General features: G+C 45.4%; 1 protein-coding gene across 6 annotated transcripts in view; it reads right to left on the bottom strand.

The window, feature by feature from the left end:
* The window catches only part of LOC146811339 (phosphatidylserine decarboxylase proenzyme, mitochondrial-like), a 105,757-nt gene that overhangs the window by 56,151 nt on the left and 29,539 nt on the right, over positions 1-20,067 (bottom strand). For all 6 annotated transcript variants that reach the window (XM_085618437.1, XM_085618435.1, XM_085618436.1 and 3 more), the window contains exon 2: positions 18,640-18,728. In XM_085618437.1, coding sequence (XP_085474563.1) covers positions 18,640-18,692 — 53 coding nt within the window. In that variant the 5' untranslated portion in view covers positions 18,693-18,728. The remainder of the gene's footprint in view (positions 1-18,639; positions 18,729-20,067) is intronic.

A 20,067-nucleotide genomic window follows, 5' to 3' on the forward strand; every position in this document is an offset into this window, starting at 1 on the left:
CTTCCGCCCACTTTGCGTTAGGGAGCAGGGGCTGGGGAGGCGTGGTAGCACCCTTCTAAAGTGCGCAGCGAGTGCTTGGCCAGCCCTCTCGGTCCACCCAAAACAGTCTTGCACACTTCACATGTTCTCCGTGCAGGCTGTATTAAAGCCTACTGGAGAACATGCCCAGGCCCCCAGTCAGCGTCTGAGCGCAGAAACACGGCGCTCAGACTAATCACAATGCTGCTAAGGCAGCGTGGTGATTGGCTGAGACTGGTCACCTGGGTGTTCTTCCGGTAAGGCCAAGCGAGGGAGGACTACGGCGGCGAGGAAGTAACGAGAAGGTACATTTTTATTTTCGTTTTTTTATTACTGCTTCCCCGTGTGTCCCCCACCCCTGCCCCCCTAACGCCCACGTCCGCCTCCCAACCTGCCCCTTGCCTCCGATCAGTGCCGGACGCCGCTGGATCATACCAAACCGAGAAAATGTATCCCATGCAGTTCTATGTGTATCTGTTTTGAGGAATTCTGGTACATTTAGGCAGGACAGTTGTGTTATAATGTACTGCGACTTTTTATCGACAATTCACAACAGGGAGGAGAAAGGGGAACTTTAAAATAAGTGAGAACCAGCCTCTGAGATACTGACTGAACCTCATTTCTAACAGAGCCTGGAAACAAGCATTGACAAAGGCAAAAGGCTGGCAGAAATTACACACCTATTAAACTTTACAATTCAATAGTTTTCATGAATACTAGTTATAGCCTTAATGCTAAAAAAAAGAATTCTAGATTTGTAATTATTGACCTAGTATGAAGGTATTAGACTAAATAATCATGTACTGTAACGTTTTTGAAAGTGGTAATCACTGATAATAAATTTGAGAACTACTTATTTTTTACTTCTTTTTGCAATGAATTTAAGGCTTTCAGTACTCACCTGAGGGCTGGTTGATTTGATGTAACTGGAAAATGTACGTTGATTTTCCCACATAAATGAAAACTTTACAACTATTTTGTCCATTCTGAGGGTTTTAGCTACCACATCGAATTTACTTCTGTATTTTGAGTGAAGGCTATGTCCAGATAAAATTTATGTTCTGTTTCCGATTGAAATGTTGATTGTGTAGCTAGATGTAGTTTATTTATTTTAACACCATTTTTCTTGCTGTCTATATGTTAATTTTAACAGTGCACACCTATTTGTGTCCCTACAAGTTGAAATTGCCACAGTAGTTTGTGTTAGAATTGAGTATATTTCACTGAAGTTTTAAAATAATGTTTGAGCTTTGTAAGTTGGGGCCATATGTATAAAACGGTTCTTGAGATTGCAAATTGCTCGATTTGGAGAACCGGACTGTTTGCGACTGCAAATAAGGTTTTTAAATGTACATAAGCCACATTGCGATTCAGTAACCTGTTACTGAATCGCAATTTGGGTTTGCGAATCTGGATTTGGAAGGGGCTTGTTAAGGGTGCCCCTTCCTAATAGCGATTCCCAGTGGTATGTATGAATGTTTTGTGACCAAATTACGGTTGCAAAACATTCATTTTTTACCAACACCTCAGAGGAGGTAGTAACCATTCAGAAATGGGTAGGAGTCCCCATAGAACTCCTTCACTTCTATGAATGCTGATAAGAATATATTTTTAAGAGCAGGCAGTGGGTCCAGAGGCTCTTAAAAAATTTAACTTAAATGATATTTTTTATTCTTTTTAAATGCATCCCATTTTGCTTTAAGGAAAACAGGCTGTATTTAGAAAACTATTATTATTATTAAAAAGCAACCACTATCCGTGTGATGGTTGCAATTCCTAATGGGTCACAAACAGTGACCTACCTCCTTAATAGTCATGAGGTAGGTCGATTTGCTACCCACTAGGAACCGCTAAATAAAACTCAAAGTGTTTCGTACATTGCTGGGTCTATTGGCTCCGTGGACTAATTCGTCCTCTGCAGGAGCCTGTGTTCGACCTCATAGTCACAGGTTCAAATGCAGGCGGGTCACTCAGCTTTTCGTCCATCTGAGGTTGATAAAATGAGTACCATTGAGTTAGGTAAACAATAAACATCTGTTATTCAGCGCCAAGATACCTACAGGTGAATGTACGCTTTACAAATACAAAAGGTTATGTTATTAGGAATAGCAATTTCCTAATTGCGATTTGCAGACAATCACAATTAGGTAATCGCTATTCCAAAAATGTGCGCATATGGCCCTTAATGTGTTGTAAATGTTTATCGCAGGGTGGTGCATGAGTGTTCGAAGTATGAAATGGTTAAGATTCCCTATTTTTGTTGGTGGTTATTAAGATTTATAAAAATATTTTCAATTCCAAAATACAATTTTTATACTGTTGAATGACGTTGTTGTGTTCTTTAATGTGAACAGGATACTTTGTACTACAATTGTAATGTTCCTCTTGAGTTTGGGTAGAGGGCGTACATATTTGTAATAAGACCAGCAGAGATGGTGCTAGTAAAATTTGCTACCTGTTTTTCCTCTGTAACATGTAGCACGCCTGCAGGGCCAACATGCCACCTCACGTTCTTGCTCTGTCCGCCACATACCACATGAAGGACGCTTGCCCCTTGCATGTTCAACTGTCGTTTTGTGCTATGGTAAAATTAAAGCACATATAATATCTCAATTGATTCTGGCAGAATTTGAAATAATGATTAACAAGAAGGATTAAATAAAGAAATACAGACGAGATTTGAAATAATGATTTTACCAGACAGGATTAGAAATAATAACCAAGCCAGGCAAGATGAGATGCGAAGACACTACCAGAAAGAATTAGAAATAATGTCTATATCAGACAGAACTAAAAAAAAAATACAATGCAAATGTAAGGCAGGTTTAGCCAGTACTATTTACAGGCTGTGGCATTATTATCATATAATGTAGCCTTTCAAAGAATGACTATATAATACAGGATTTGAGACAACAACCATATGAGACATGGTGAGCTACAATATCCATATTAGGCAGGATGGGAAACAAAGACCCAATGAAATGACCACATGAAGCTGGCACTGAAATAATGCCTATGTGAGGCACGGTTTGAAATCCTGGTCGTTTCAGACAGGCTTTGGAAAGTAAATCATATCAGACAGAATGATCAACAATGGGCTACATTAGGCAGGACTAGCAAAAAATGGCCGCGACAAGCAAGATGTGAAATGAAGACCATCTTAGGTGGGTTTTTAAACAATGGCCTATGACACAGTGTTAGCAATGACTATCAATTAACATTTGGAAAATTGACCATCATGCACAACCTCACCTTCCACGTATGCACATTTTCAACCAAGCACGTGCACTCATAGATTTCGACATTCAAAGATAGCCTCCATGGATGTATATCCCACCACATATGTGGTATACCAAGCACACACAAACCCTCTCACACATTGATCCATGACATAGAGATCCCAATACTGACGACCATACACAGACCCACTGCACATGTCTCTTTCAAAGACTGCTCAGATACCAAACACCATCTTATCACATTTACAGACTCTGTCACAAACACTCTATCTGTGCCATACGGAGGCATCCCCACATATACACAGAGTAATACTTCACTCCCAAACCCTCCGGCACATACATTCACACAAAGACTTCTAACATACATTAAAGCACATCCCACAAGACACAGACTCCACTATACATAGACTCCACTATACAGACTTCTATCACACGCAAGCTGTCTGTCAAATTGACTTCCTGTCACAGATATTCTCACACCACACACAAACACACACTCCTAGGCACGCAGCCTGTACACACACGGATGCCACAAACGTTCTCCCCACACACAAAGCTTACCATACATCATATGTTGTCCCATAGGCAGACCACAGCATACACAGTTCCCAAGACACCTACGCTCTACAAATGTAAAAGAACACTCTCTCTCTCTGTCTCTCTGTCTCTTTCTGTCTCTTTCTGTCTCTCTCCCCCTCAAAATTACACAAGCAAAACACACAAAGAAACTTAATGAATGTAAATATAAGCTCAACAAATACACACACAGAAACTTCCCAAGCAAGTTTTCATATATCTATGTATTTATTCACTTTTGTAACCAGTCAAACACTTTGCTATTTACACAGAATGTTTTGTCATATTTGACTCCAGTTTCTCGGTTAGAATCTGTTGTCTCAGCAACAGCTAGGATTCCTTTCATAAATATCTCTTTACCATTACCTGCACAGGTGAGGAGGAGGAAGGAGGCGGGGATCAGAAAGAGACGTGGAGAGAAAAAGATGGAGAAAGAGGACTGAGGGGACAAAGAATGCCCCAGAGAGTGTGGAGAGGGGCTGGCATTTGACAAAACGCGATAGGGTGGAGAAGTGTGGCTCAATGATTAGAGTGGCAGACCCTGATGCAGAGGTCTAGCCCGGGACCAGGGTTCAATTCCCCGCCTCGGCGGGTCTTGGGCTAAAAAATTCCACGGACCTGATAATTCTTGCCTCGGTGCCTATTCCAATCATGGAGTCCCACTCTGCGACTCTGGGCAATAGCTTGCTTAATCTCCACAACGGCCCCCACAACGCTAAGGATGCCTGGCCTCCACCTTGGGGGTGCCCAGGAGTGGACGCCTCACAGGGAAAGCCAGGATGGGTTCCACAGCAGTATTCGTACAAGCGCCTTGAGACCCTTGCGGGTGAGTAGTGCGCTATACAAGTATAAATTTACATTTACATAGGATGAGGAGCAGAGAGACAATGGACAGAACGCAAGAGTGGAGATAGCAATAGGACAATACAGTTTTCATGAACGAAGTGGAGCGAAGGAAGCGTATGGGTCTAACAGAGTGTGAGAGACAGTAAAGATCTGAAAGTTTAACTGAAAAAGTCAAGAAGAGAGACAAATAATAGACATAAAGGAGCACCGTGGAGGTAGACGAGAGGAACATAGCAACAAGGCTGTTTGTTTTGATGAGTAAGGTTTTTTTCTTGGGTACTTTTATAAAATGTAGGTAAATCCTGAACTTCTACTATTAATACCAGTAAAATATATATTTAGTCACCAATGTATCTGAAACAAATTAACTTGACAGTGTGTCCTTTTGCCACAAGTGGAAATTGAATAGGGTTAGTCGGTGTCAGAATCCATAAACTCTTTGAGAATGAGGGGGCTTTGAGCAGGATGACCCAGATTTGCCAAATAAGATAATGGTTACCTTGGCCAAGCTGAACTCTTTATCAGCCCGGGGCAAAAGCAAATCGCAGCAAAGTTCTTTATTAGAACTTTATGGGTCTAGCGTGTTTCGGGAGTCGGTTGGAAATGCTTGCAATTGTCTAATATAGAACTAGAGGGCTAATATTCTATCCGGATGAGAGAGAAAACACAAGACAGCCATGGACGCCACTCTTCTGGAATCAAAATGGCAGAATTCCCGGTATTTCTAAATCAGTAGGCTGCAGGATATCAGCAGAATATTGTTTTATTGCATTGTGTGTTTTGCTTACGTTTAGATGCCCCTTGCTTATTCAAAAGGAGAAGAAGCATGTGAGTTCCAGTGGGTGACTGCTGTCTGCCGGTATTAAAACTTTGAAAATAAGTAAGTGATTGTTCCATGTATGGTTGGCACAAACGTGTTACAGGGTGAGTAGTTGATAATGTACATTTGAAACAGGTGATATTGTAAATAGACAGTTCTTACTGGATAGTGCTGTCTGTCAGAGCTGCAACAGAGCTGGGAAGAATCAGTACAAGTGTTGATCCGTGGTGTTGTCAGAGAGAGTGTTCTACAACGTATTATTACATGTTCTTCAAGGAACACATTAACAGGAATATTACTGACTCTATTTTACTGAGTCCTGGTAGTCAAGTTAGTCAACTTCTGTTTTGCTTTAGACCGGTGGCCTCTGAGCTTTTTTAAGATGTAATGTTTCTCTTCAATCGTTTGACTGCTTATGCACTAAGGCAGTCGTCTTCAAACTGGGGGGTGGGCCTTCCTAGGGGGGCCTCACATGATCCTGGGGGGGGGGTGTGCCAGGCTCTGGACAAAAGAAGCATTGTGCTGATAACAGTGCTTTGTTTTAAGCAGGGGGGGGGGGGGCGTCATTAAGCCACCCAGTAATGGGCCATCATAAACATGTTTTGTCATTTATATCCTAACTGAGAGAAGGTGTCGAAAGGGAAGGGACTCCAAATATTCTTCAACCCCCCTACCCTCACTCCTTATAGTCACACTGTGGATACTTGTAGATGTTAGTAAGGCCTGCCTGGCCAGAATAGTATGCTCGGCAATCATGTATTTGATTGCATTTTTAAAACGGTAACAGAAAGTAACTGTTTAAATATGTATAGACATATATAAACATTTCCAATTTACCAAAATAATTTTGAAAAATTCTGAGGGGGGCCCCCGATAATTTTTTTCCCCCCACTGGGGCGGGGGGGGGGGGGGCATTAAAATGTTTGAAGACCACTGCACTAAGGTCATTTTCAGTCATCTTTTATTTCTTGTACGGTCCTTCTTTTGTCTCTTCCTAGAGCTCTATCTACATATTGCCCACCTGCTCTGTCTCTTCATGCGTCAATCAATTTAAAATACTGTATTAAGGGTTATTTAGAAACTAAAAGGTGATATTCAGACTTCCATTTCTTGAAATTGAGTGTTACTTTAAGAAGCAGGATACTGTTTGTAGCTGTACCATGTTCAAATGGATAGCTGTGAGATAAAATGGATGTGATTTATTTTCTTTGCATCTCAAAACTCTTTATCTTCCTAGATGCATGAATGCGAAGGCAAAGTTTTTTGTTTTTGTGAGTAGCACGTAAGGGGACCAGTGGCCACCAAGACATGGAGTCTGCATCACATGTGTGGTGCTTTTATCCATTTCGAGGTTGAGCGATGCATGAATGCAAAGAGAGCTTCTCAGATTAATGGCATGAACATATTGTTGTATATAGAGTTTTATTTTAATAGCATTGCTATTAATACATACTAGCAAAAAGAAATATGAAAAAATAAAATATGAAAATGGCTTTTTGTCCATCAGCACATCACGGCATCCCATGCAGCACTTTCTATGGGGCTCAGTTTACATTATATTTCTTAGTTCAGCCTGACTGCAGAGTCCCAGAGCAGAGCTGAGGGCCAGTCTCTCCACTCCCAGGTCTCATAAGTAGTGGAAGATGGTCAGTGCTTTATTTATACCGGTGTTTGCCAGCATCTTTTTCTAAATGCCACAACGTATTTATCCATCATATGGTGGCGTTGTGTGTCTATTTTCATTTTTACAGAATTCCTCAATGGTGATTTAATATATATTTTTAAAACTACCATGCATGCACTGCTGTCACTGTAGTGAACTCCAGAAAAAACTTTGGGCGCTTGCGCTTATGTTTTTACAAATTAAGGACTGAAAGATGGTCAAAGGTGTTGCTCATCCGATCTGTCACCATCATAGAGCCCTTCCAACAGAGGCTTGAAAGGTTCATGTTGCATTTATGAAAGCCTCAGCCATCCTGCTGGGGTAAGCCCCCAACGAAGGATGCTTCAGTGATATCAAGGACAGCCTGAAACAGTAACTATGGGTCACGACCCACTGGTGGACCGTGAGCCGGTTTTCGGTGGGTCGCAGAAATCCAAGCAGTAAACAAAGATGACTTGAAATTCTGTACTTAGCTTGTCAAATTTGCTGTGCTTCAAAGACAGAGGTCAAATGTAAAGCTATGTCTTCTGCCAAATGTCTGCTTATTTTTAAACATGGGGATTGATGTTTAATAACTCCTCTCACTTTGAAGCCAGAGAAAGAAAAGGAAAGTGAATTATGCGGCAGTCTTGTTGGGGTAGTGTGATATAAAAGAAAAGTTGTACAATGTCTTTTTGTGACAGATTAAATGATGTAAATACCTATAAATGAACTGTACTCACTCAGCAGTTAGCAAAGTTCAAATGAAGCATAACATTTTTGTATTTCTGGAGTGTGATGGAAACAAGATTTTAATAGGGTCACAAACAAATCAAGACACTTTTAGTTGGTGATGTTCAAATGATAAATATGCAATGAAACCCACTTTACACCCATTATCATTTGTGTGCTAGATAATGTTATCAGTAAAACTGTATGTCTGTGCAAATGTAGTGCCCATTTCAATGGGAAATGTGCTATCTGTAAATGACAGTGCGTTATTACACGAGGCTTTAGTTACATTAAAAAGTCCCCCACCTCAAGTCCATTAAAGCGAGGTGGGTCACAAACGTTTTCCGCTCTAAAAAGTAGGTTGTGGTTCTAAAACATTTGGGAAGCACTGCCCTACAACATTTTCTGCCCTGCTTCCTAAATCAGGCTAGGGTGAGGCAGTGCAGGTTAACCCCACTACTACAGACGAGGCCCTCTTGTTTCTTTTAGGGACCCTGAATAAGGAGGACTTCCAAAACGATGGCTCAATGAATTACAAAAACAAATGAAAATTAGGATATGGACGCCCACAAAACAAAGATAAATTAGGGTACCATTTCAAAACCTGCCTGCATAATTGTTTATCATTATTAAGAGTGCTACATGGCCTACTATGCATTCTAGGCAAAAGCCTCTGTTTCAAAAAGTGCTACAAACTGATTTCAGCCACCTATTTGAACGTATGTGGGAGGCTATCTGACTTTTGGGGAATTTGAGTCAAGTATTTGAAAGGTAATGGGGGGAAAACTGAGATGAATTCCCAGTAGAAGATGCAATGTCGCTTTACCTATGGTTGCACAGGCACCTGCCGCCGGCACTGCCGAATGCCAGGGTTGCGGAATACCAAGCATGCCTAGTTTTGATTCCATCTCATGTTTCTTTCTTCCACCACCCTACATTTCCTCTCTGTTTATCTCACTCTTACAGGTTCTCTTTCATCACTCTGAAGTAAAGAGGCTCATAAGAGCTGGGAAATTCTCTGGTAAGTTTATGTCAGTAACTGTCATCACCAACTAAGCTTATATATTTATTAATATAAATATATTAATAAAAGATTATATATTTATCCAACATTTTCAAGGAGCAAACCATTTGGCAAGTGCGGAAAGTGGAAAGCAGGTACCAACAGGGAGCTAAAGGGAGGGGTGAAGATCAAGAGAATAGGTATAACAGTGTTTATAAACTAGTAACTTAGTATATGACATAAACGCTAGAACCTTAGATACAATAGACAATAAGGCATAAATGCATTAGATGACAGGGAGTATTTATAAAATAAAAAGGCACAAAACACTTTTATCTCTCAAGTCTGATGATGTAAAGAATATATTGGTACCCAAAATGATTGCCAGTGCCCACCGCCTCCAATCATCACCACAAATTAAGAACTGGAGTTGCAACTGCCCTATATAAAATTGCCTATAGATGTAGAACGCTTTGAGAAAGATTCGGCAACTTTCAAATAATCTTTTTCAATGCACGTGTAGTTTGGTGACACCTAGTGAAATGTAATACTTCAAAACACGTTTTGAAGAGATTTTTTATCCTTTTTTTAAAGTGGGCTACTCGATAGTACATAGAAAAGCAAAAATTGTTCAGAAGTTTTCCACATCAAAAGCATATTACAAGCACGGAACGTATTTGGACCAACGGCTGCAAAATTACAAAATGGTAAACAATAGTTTTAGAGAGAAAAAAAAACAGTTTTAGCCCCATCCTAATTTATCAATAATGTGGGTGTATCCAAACTGAAGGAAGTGATATTCAGTGACGCGTTGGGAAGCACAACATCTGCCATACTCAAATAAGCTATTACCCATGCATGTTCAGGTGTGATATAGCCGCAATGACATGTGCATTCCTAAACAAAGGAGGTATATTAATAGCAACTCAGCCCAAACGAATATGCTTACCAGCTAAAGGGAATTTGGACTAACAAATGTACATTTGAAGAAAGTAATACAAATTGATTGTACATTATTTTTTATTCATCAGGTTATTTATAATATGCAAACCTAGCATAGAAAGGCAGTTGAGCCAATAAGTAGCCAAATATTAAATTCCTTGGAGCTAACTAAGGGGCCGATTACGATATTGTTCGGAAAGGCTCCGAATGGCATTCGGTTCGTACAAATCCCATTCAGAACCCGCTTTTCAGACCGACTCAAACAATTTTCCAAATGACCGATTATGATGGTTGGAAGCCGTTTGGGCTTTCCGACTCGGTTCCGAATGGCATTTGTAGTAACTGAGTCGGTCGAAGCAAAATCAGAGAGGTCTACGGACTGCGTTTCAGACCGAGCGATTAGGATGTCGGATTCGGAAGCCTTTCCGAATCCGTTGTTCTGACACAGATCGGCTGTTGGAATCTGCATTTGGGGGCCTGTAGCATGCTCCCCTTCACCTGGGGGTCTCCGAATGGGGCCTGTGGGGGTAACCCTGGGTCCACCCTTTCCATGCATACACAGTGTGGCAGGGACAATGGGGTGCCTGCCACAGGGTGCACAATTTTCCATAAGCACCCCTTACTTCATTGGGAGCCTGTGTAGTCAGTCAGAACACAGGCTCTCATTGAAGTTAATGCGAGTCCGACCGAACGGTGTTCGGAACCATCGTAATCGGTCGGTCAGACTTCCCGATTCCGATTCAGTCATAGGGCATTCCAAAACCGATTCGGTCGGAATGTTTTCCAACCGACATCGCAATCAACCCCTAAGTGTGCTCCAAGTAAAGAGGCTGTAAAAAAAGCCACCTTCATTCATGCAATATAGAATAGTCACACCATTAAAATTAACGTGTAAAGAACTAATTTCTGGACTGGATTACTCCAAAAACACAGCCCCTGGTGGTCAGCATGCCAGCTCACCAAGTCAGTGGAGATCCTGGCCTCCCCTCCCCTCCCCAGGCGGATGGCTTGCCACCTTCTATTGAGATCCCCAACTGCCTGTTGGGGATCTCTGGGCTTTCGGTGTAACCACTGGTGCAGCAGCAGACCTATAGGCAGAGGAGTGCGACGAGTGAGCATCATGGTTGTTTGGCCCAAATCACCATCCTTTTTCGTTCCCTGAAACAAACTCTCAAAAGCAGGAGTTAGTTTCAGAAAAACAAATATGCAATGGCCCCAATACACATGAAGGTTTCTCTCTTCACACCAGGGTCATTGTGTTGTTTCCCCAGGTCAGGGCTGTATGGCACCCCCAGGCAAGGACACCCAGTGGCAGGGCGACCGTCACTGTGACCCCATGTCTCAGAGGCAGACAGGTTGCCAGGCCAATGGTTTACACGACTGGACTGGAGTCCACTGAGGCCCTGCCGGTGGAAACTCCATGGTTTGCCCACTTCTATGTGAGTCATTTAGGGAACGCCTGAATCCGCCAACCTTTAAATGACCCCAAAGTTTTCAGAGGGAGTTGGATGTACAGTGGGTGCAGACAACTATAATCATAAAAAATTGACACAATTAGAGAATTGGCAATGAGGCAATGAGTTTCTCGCTTCTTTGCCCATTTTTTCCAAGCTGCTTTCAAAAGTGTGCAATAAATGTTTAAATGTAAAAATGACTAGTGCAATCATTTGTTGATTTGAAAAGTTTTATATAGCGCAAACATGACCCGTGAGGGTATCAGAGCACTGTACAAAGGAGCAGAAGCGAAAAGGAGGTAAAGGCATAAATACAACAACATAAAGGAACTTAACAAGCACAAATACCAAACAAGAGCATATAAAGTAACAAAAGAGCAACCAATGTTATGGTGCATGTAGAGTCACAAAAATTGCAACGCTGAATGAGATATCAAAGTTATCAACAAGAAATCATAGCTATATTTTCTGACTTGCACAAAAACAAATTTAAGAAAGCGAATGTTCATGCTCTTGGCACACCTAGCACCACACACACAAAAGAAAGAAATTGAATATGCTACTTACCAGTATGCATCTGTTCTTGGCATGTAGGGCTGCTGACATTCATATCTGTGCATAGATCGCCGCCTAGTGTTGGGTCCGGATGTTTGCACGTTGTTGTCCTGGAAGAGTCTTCGAAGTATCCTTGGATAGGTGACTCCTCCCATGGACTACAGTGCGCATGGGCATCCTCTCCATCCTCAGATTGTTTTTCGCCATTGTGGCAGTGATGGAGTAGATACAGAAAGTGATGACCATGCTTGCAATAATTCTGAGAGCTGCAGCTGCGACAGGCGCCGGGGAGGAGGGAGGGCGATATGAATGTCAGCAGCCCTACATGCCAAGAACAGATGCATACTGGTAAGTAGCATATTCAGTTCGAGGCATGTGGGCTGCTGAATTCATATCTGTGCATAGAATACATAGCAGTGCCCTCTATTGGCGGCGGCTACCCGTGCCAGCTGCAGCGGTCTGAAAAAGTGTTTTGAGAACAGCCTGTCCTACAGCTGCCTGCTGTTTTGACTGCACATCTACGCAATAGTGTTTTGTAAATGTGTGTGTAGTGGACCATGTGGCTGCTCTGCATATATCATGCAGGGGAATATTTCCTAGGAAGGCCATGGAAGCCCCCAACTTGCGTGTTGAGTGGGCTCGTGGTGGAATAGTTAATGTGCGTTTTGCCTTTTGATAACAGATTTGAATACACTTAACTATCCATCTGGCTATCCCTGCTTTGGAGATGGCGTTACCTTTGTGGTGTGGGGCAAAGGCAACGAATAGTTGTTTTGTCTTCCTGAAGGGTTTAGTCCTGTCGATGTAGTACATGAGGGCCCTCCGTACATCTAGTGTATGTAATGCCCGCTCTGCAACAGTTTGTGGGTTTTGGAAGAAAACGGGCAGTTCAATAGTCTGGTTCATGTGGAACTGCGATATTACTTTGGGCATGAATTTGGGGTTGGTACGTAGTACGACCCTGTTGGCGTGAACCTGAATAAATGGCTCTTGAACGGTTAGTGCCTGGAGTTCACTAACTCTTCTTAGGGAAGTGATCGCTACCAGGAAGGCTACTTTCCAGGTAAGGAATTGAATCTCGCATGAGTGTAGAGGTTCAAAGGGTGGACCCATCAGGCGTGTGAGGACCAAGTTGAGGTTCCACATTGGAGCCGGTGGGTGACTAGGTGGAATGACTCGTTTGAGTCCTTCCAAGAATGCTTTGATGGCAGGCACTCTGAATAGAGAGAGGTGCTGCCTGGTTTGCAGATAGGCTGATATTGCGGTCAAATGGACACGTATAGAGGTGTACGCCAGATTGCATCGGTATAGGTGTAAGAGGTAACATATGATGTCGTGGATGGATGCGTCCAGCGGGTTAATGTCATTATTACCGCAATAAATGACGAACCTTTTCCATTTGGCTGCATAGCAAGCTCTTGTAGTGGGTCTCCTGGCCTCCTTGATGATGTCCATGCAGTCAGGTGGCAGATTGAGATAGCCAAACTCTAGGACTTCAGGAGCCAGATCGCCAGGTTCAGCTGTTGCGGATCTGGGTGCTGAACCTCTCCATGGTTCTGCGTCAAATGCGCGGGTTTGATCCGCAGCCTTTGATGCGGTACCACGGAAAGTTCGAGGAAGGTGGTGTACCACGGCTGGCGTGCCCACGTGGGAGCAACTAGGACGAGTGTCAGGGAGTGTTGTCGGAGTTTGCGAGCCACCAGCGGTATCAACGGTGCTGGGGGAAAAGCGTACGCAAATCTGCCGGACCAGTTCATCCATATCGCATTGCCCTGCGACTGCGGATGTGGGAATCTGGCGGCGAAGCTTTGGCATTTTGCGTTTTCGCTTGTCGCGAATAGGTCTATCTCTGGGTGACCCCACTGCTGGAAGTACGGTTGGAGTACTGATGGGTGTAACTCCCACTCGTGCATCTGGTGGCTGTGTCTGCTGAGCAGATCCGCCATCTGGTTGTCCTTGCCGGGGAGGTGTTCCGCCATGAGGAACATGTTCCTCTGAATGGCCCACTTCCACATGCTCTGAGCCAGATGAGACAACTGTGGAGAGTGTGTCCCTCCCTGTTTCTGTATGTAGTACATTGCGGTCATGTTGTCCGTCCGGATCAACACGACCTTGTTGCACAGATGTACTTTGAAAGCCTTCATGGCCAGGAAGATTGCCATCAGTTCCAGAAGGTTGATGTGCATCTTCTTCTGTTGTGTCGTCCATAGTCCCTGCACTGTGTAGTGTAGTACATGAGCTCCCCATCCCTGGAGAGACGCGTCCGCTGTCAGTACTATTTGTGGAACAGGCTCTTGGAACGGTCGCCCCTTGCAAAGGTTTTGTGGATTCCACCAATGCAGAGAGTTGTATGCCCGACCGCTCACCAACACTAGGTCTTTCAACTGTCCTTGAGCCTGATTCCACTGACGTGCTAGGCACTCCTGAAGTGGGCGCATATGTAATCTCGCGTGCGGGACTATGAAGATGCAGGAGGCCATCATGCCTATCAACTGCATAAACACTCGCGCTGGAAGCGAGTGATTGGGTTTGAACTTGGAGATCAGCAGTTGTATGCTGTTGATCCTCACTAAACTTGGCTGAGCTGAGGCCGCCAGAGTGTCTATAGTCGCGCCCAGGTACTGTTGTACGTGTGCGGGCTGGAGATGGGACTTTGGGTAATTTAGTGAGAATCCCAGACTGTGAAGAAGGTGAATGGTGCGGGACATATGGCTTGCACATTGCTGGGCCGACTTCGCTTGAACGAGCCAGTCGTCTAGGTAGGGGTAGACGTGTATATGCTGCCTCCGTAAGTGTGCTGCCACCGTAGCTAGGCACTTCGTGAAAACCCTGGGCGCTGTTGTCACGCCGAAGGGAAGGACTTTGAACTGATAGTGCTGCCCCTGAACAGTAAACCTGAGGTATTTTTTGTGTGAGGGGTGGATGGGTATGTGGAAGTACGCATCCTTGAGGTCCAGTGATGCTAGGAAGTCTCCCTGCTTGAGAAGCGGAAGGACTTGCTGTAGAGTGAGCATGTGAAAGTGCTCTGAAAGAATGTACTGGTTCAGGGGTCTCAGGTCTAATATAGGCCTGAGCGACCCGTCCTTTTTTGGAATTAAGAAGTAGAGGGAGTAAACCCCCGTGCCCTGCTCGTGGATGGGTACGAGCTCGATAGCGCCTTTTAGAAGCATACTTTCTACCTCTTGCTGTAAGAGCGTTAAGTGCTCTGAGGACATAGGACGGTTTCTTGGTGGTATTGTGGGTGGAGTGGAAGTTAACTCCAGACAGTAACCGTGTTTTATAATATCTTTGACCCACCTGTCCGTGGTGATGGAGTTCCACGTGGACAGGAACCGTTGTAGCCTTCCCCCGACAGGTGTTATGTGGTCGGGAGGAAGGGAGAGGGCGTCACTGCTTGTTCTTGGGGGAGGACCTGGTGTTGCCGTAGCCACGTCCTCTGCCCTTGGTACTGGAGCCACGATAGCCACCTCGGGTGTTCTTATCGTAGGTGGTCTGCGTATTACCCTTGTTATATGTTTGTTGTGACCCCTGTCCTCTACCTGCCCCCTTGTTTCCGGGGCGACGAAAGGAGCCGCTCCGAAAGGACTGAGTTTGTAGGGCGCCCATGGACTTTGCAGTGTCCGTGTCCTTTTTTATCTTCTCGAGGGTGGTGTCAACCTCAGGTCCGAACAAAAAGTCGGGGTTGACGGGCTGATTAAGTATATTGTTTTGTACCTCAGGCTTGAATCCTGAGATACGTAGCCAGGCGTGACGTCGTAGGATGACGCTAGTGTTGATGGCCCTGGCAGCCGTGTCTGCAGCGTCTAGTGCACATTTAATGGCAGCATTTGTGAGTAGCTGTCCCTCTCTGATAAGGATTTCTGCACCTTCTTTGTAGGGGTCAGGGAGGTGCTGAAGAAGTTGCTCCAGTGTGTCATAGTGCGCTCTATCGTAGCGAGCGAGGAGCGCTTGAGTGTTAGCTATGCGCCATATGTTTGCAGCTTGTGCGGCAACTCGCTTGCCGGAGGTCTCTAGCACCTTGGACTCTTTGTCCGGGGGAGGAGCGTCACCCGTTGTCTGCGAGTGTGCCCTCTTGCGGGCATTCGCCACAACGATGGAGTCGAGTGGTAATTGGCCTCTGATGTAAGTAGGATCCCCAGGTGCTGATCTGTATTTTTTATCGATCCTGGGGTTTATCACTCGTGCCCTGGTGGGTTCCTTGAAAATGTCAGTGGCTGGCTTGAGGACCCCCTTCAACATTGGCAGAGTCTTTACATGTCTTTCTGAGGATGCAAAGGTGTCCATTAGAAAGTCATCTTCGATGATATCAGAGTGAAGCTGTACATCATGGTTGTTTGCCGCACGTTCAATCAGAGCGTTGAACGCCGCAGTATCCTCTGTGGGTGATGTTTTTGGCCCATATAGTTGTGTGTCCTGTGCATCAAGAGGTGCACTGGGGTCTGCAGGGTCGCCCCAAGTTTGGTCAGGGTCCTGCTGGTCATCAGGGTCCGTGTCCACATGGTAGGGGACTTGTTCATCCAAGTAGTCCCCCAATGCATCCGTGTCGGAGCGTGTGGGGGAGGCCCGGTGTGGATCCTGGTAGGGTGAATAGAAGGGTTCATACAGGAGAGGTTCTGAGTCCACAGGCAGCTTCCTCTTTAGCGGGATCCTGAAAGGTTCCAATGGCGGTTCCGAAGTTATCCTTCGGCCGTGGAGAATCATCCTGCCAGTGTCGGCGTCGATGACGTGTGACGGAGACGGCTCGACAGGTGTAACCGCAGTTTTGGTGACCTGTGTCCTGAGTTGAAACGCCTTCGGGATTGTGGGTGGAGGCAAGCCGAAGGTAATGCTGGTCGGCACCGACGAAACCGCCGGAGCCGAACCGGAACCCGACGGGTCCTGGAGGGCGTCCTTGGATCTGCAGCCTGGCATCGCGCCAGGCCGTACTCGGGGCGCCTTAGAGGTCGTGGCCCCCGCCAGGGTCGTCGAGGCGGCTGCAGATATCTTCTGCGCCCGTGGCGCATCGAGTCGAGGTGCGGAGATCACCGTCGACGTCTTCGACACGTGAGGTTTTGGTGTCGTCGAGGGAGTGCTGCGAGGCGTAGCAGGCGGGACGGCCCTCGGTGTCGGTGGCGTCGACGCCGGTAACCGGGCAGGTTTGTCGGCGCCGATGACCTTCTTCCGTTTGTCGACTCCCATGTCGCCCGTCTCGAGTTCGGCACCGAAGTCTCTCTTGGTGCGGTCGGTGCCGACCCGGTGCGCTGGCGTCGAAGGTGTTGAAGGCCTCGATCCGACTAGCGCCACTTTCAGTTTCGGTTTCGTAGGAACCTGAGCAGCTTTCGGTTTCGGTTTCGTGGAAGGGAAACCAGCTGGCTTAAGCGGTAATGGCTGCCGCTGAACGTCCGAGGCCGGGCCCGAGGGCGGGGCCGAAGGACTGCGTGATAGGTCTCGGGTAAGGCCCGAAGGCGATCCCTCGACCGGAGCCATAGTCTGTGGCGCTGGTGAAATTTCGGTCTGAACAGGTAGGCCTTGTTCATCATCGGAGCTACTCTCTTCGGCTCCTAAGGCCTCCTCGTCGTCTCCTACCTCGGTGTCGTCTTCACCTCTGTGGAAGAGTGACTCGTCGGCCTCGTCCGATCCGGGTTCGTGTTCGTGTTCGGAAACGGGACTGGAGGGTAAGACTTCTACTTCTTCGACGTCGTCAGCCTCGTCGAAGATGTCAGCTGGGGCCGGTGCCGCGTGCTGCGCTTCGAGCCTCGCCGCTCGACGATTCCGCAGAGTCTTCTTTGAACGGAACCGGGCACAGGCCATACATGTCGATTCGTCGTGGTCCGGCGAAAGGCATTTGTTGCACACCGGATGGACGTCGATGTGTGGGTACTTCGCATTGCATACCGGACACCTTTTGAATGGCGTCCTGGATTCCATCGTCGAAGTAGAGTCGATGGACAGGCAAATGCGAACAAAGTCGGTGCTGAAAGTTAGTAAACTAACAAAAAGTATCGAAACCCGATCGATAAACAGTACCGACGCGAACTAAAGGCCTTGTGGCCTCGACAAAAGTTTTTCCTAACTTGAGCTAAGATAGCACATCCGAACCCAATGGCGGAAAAAAACAATCTGAGGATGGAGAGGATGCCCATGCGCACTGTAGTCCATGGGAGGAGTCACCTATCCAAGGATACTTCGAAGACTCTTCCAGGACAACAACGTGCAAACATCCGGACCCAACACTAGGCGGCGATCTATGCACAGATATGAATTCAGCAGCCCACATGCCTCGAACTAATTCAATCGAGGTAAATTCTCGTTACGTTTACACATTTCAGTTCTAAAATTTAAAAAACATCCTCATATATGTAGTGGAATGCCAGCGTCAAGGTACCATTGCAACGTTAAGTAACATTATCCCGCTCAGTAATGCATTGTAAGTGATATGTCAGGTCACATCAGGCCATGTGTTGCAATGGTATGGCTTGCAATGTGCTGTCATATCCTGTCACTTGATGTTCTATGATATCATGCAGACTGAGCTCCAAACAGTTGTGCCTGTCAAATTGCATCCATCTTAAGTGGGGGTTAAGGCAATATTGACGCCTCATCTCTGCTACATTAAAGTCTTTATTTTTTCTTTTTTTCTAAGTAATTGTTAGCTCTGTAAATAAAATGTATCTCATTGTCAGACTCTTGAAAAGTTTTTTCTAGTGAACAGCTGCATGAATATGATCATAAAAAGCTAAGGTGGTGTCATTGACGAACTCCAGGATATTATGCAAAAACAATAGAGAATCTGCCAGTTGCCACTGGTGAAAATGTAGCACAGAGACACCTACCAGCGCTTGGGGCGCAGCAGCCCTTGACCAGAAGCCTTTGCTGTTTTCCGCATCTTCTGGCACAGCAGCGATGATATTGATAAACCTGTCTAAAAGTTAAAGAAGACTGGGTCAACATGGCTTCCACATCAGTGAGTGAACACTCCGATTCCCCCACTTTCACCCAATTACGTTAAGCATATATGTTATTTTTGAAAAGTAATACATATGTTGAGATATACCGCGTTGGCAAGTGTCGGCAACCTTTTTAGTAGCAGGATGTAGGTTCAAGAAGTTCAAAGGTTGTTATGATCACCATTGAGTCTTGGTGCAGGCAGCGTATGCACGCCATACATGTCTCCTTACATATCTGTTTTCCGCTGAGAGCTCACACGGACTGACTCACACATGCCATTCGCTCCAAGTAAAGGCAGTGCATGTACATGAGACCCGACATGGACGTGAACTTGGCTGCGAGCTCTGGACGCATCGCACTCATCATCTGCTCCCAGAGAAAGGAGAACCCGCATGTCTGAAATCACTGTGGTCTACACTCAGAAGAGAGATCTCTGCATGTCACATTCATTATTCAGTCCCAGTGGAAGCATTACATCTATGTAAAGATCCACCCAGATATGTTTTCAGTAGGGGGTTCAGCTTGGGTCGCACTTGCCGTTTGCTCCTAGTGAGGGCAGTGGATGTATGTGAGAGTCCTCCTGAATCTGGGCTCAGTAGAAAGCTCTATTTCTGGGTCACAATTGTGGCTGGTTTGCACGGAGACTGTGTCTTCAGCTAATGCTTGACTGTCATCTTGACAGGATAGGGAAAGCTCTCCATTTCACACTCTTCATTCACTCCCAGCTGAATCAGTTCAGGCAAGTGACAATTCAGAGGACACTTGGCTCGAAAGGAAACCCCATCCCCAAAAACTCAGCATTTGCTTTGGGAGGGGGTACGTGGGGCATCCGGGTCAAGGTCCCAGAATCTCGGCTCAGATGAGACCTCTGCCTGTTAACCCCACGATTCTCTAATGGTGCATCCATATGAAACTCTGCCCCATGTTTTCCCTGCACATCTATGGAACCCACAGACTACTTCAAGCTATGACCCTATGACTGTGAGAATACACAGCTCTTGATGAAGCCAGCGTTGAATAGTAGAGCTGTCGTTGAGGATGTGCACACCTTTCAGGCTCTGACCCTACACATCAGGGCGGTACCGCTTGTACAATCGTTTATGTTGATATATATGAGAAAGCGGATGTGTGTAGCAAAATGTAAAATGGGAGTAAGATCTCTGAACATGCCAATAAATGGTGTTGTAAACTATTTCAGTGACTTAAAATAATAACCAAAATAGAAAACAAATCTAAAAACAAGACAGTCCCAGTGGACTTGGTTGCATCTCTCAGCCCCGAGTTAGGGCAGTGTGTTCTCCATGCAAAAAGCT

This window comes from Triturus cristatus, chromosome 7 (assembly GCF_964204655.1).
Source record: "Triturus cristatus chromosome 7, aTriCri1.1, whole genome shotgun sequence".
NCBI classification, from domain to species: domain Eukaryota; kingdom Metazoa; phylum Chordata; class Amphibia; order Caudata; family Salamandridae; genus Triturus; species Triturus cristatus.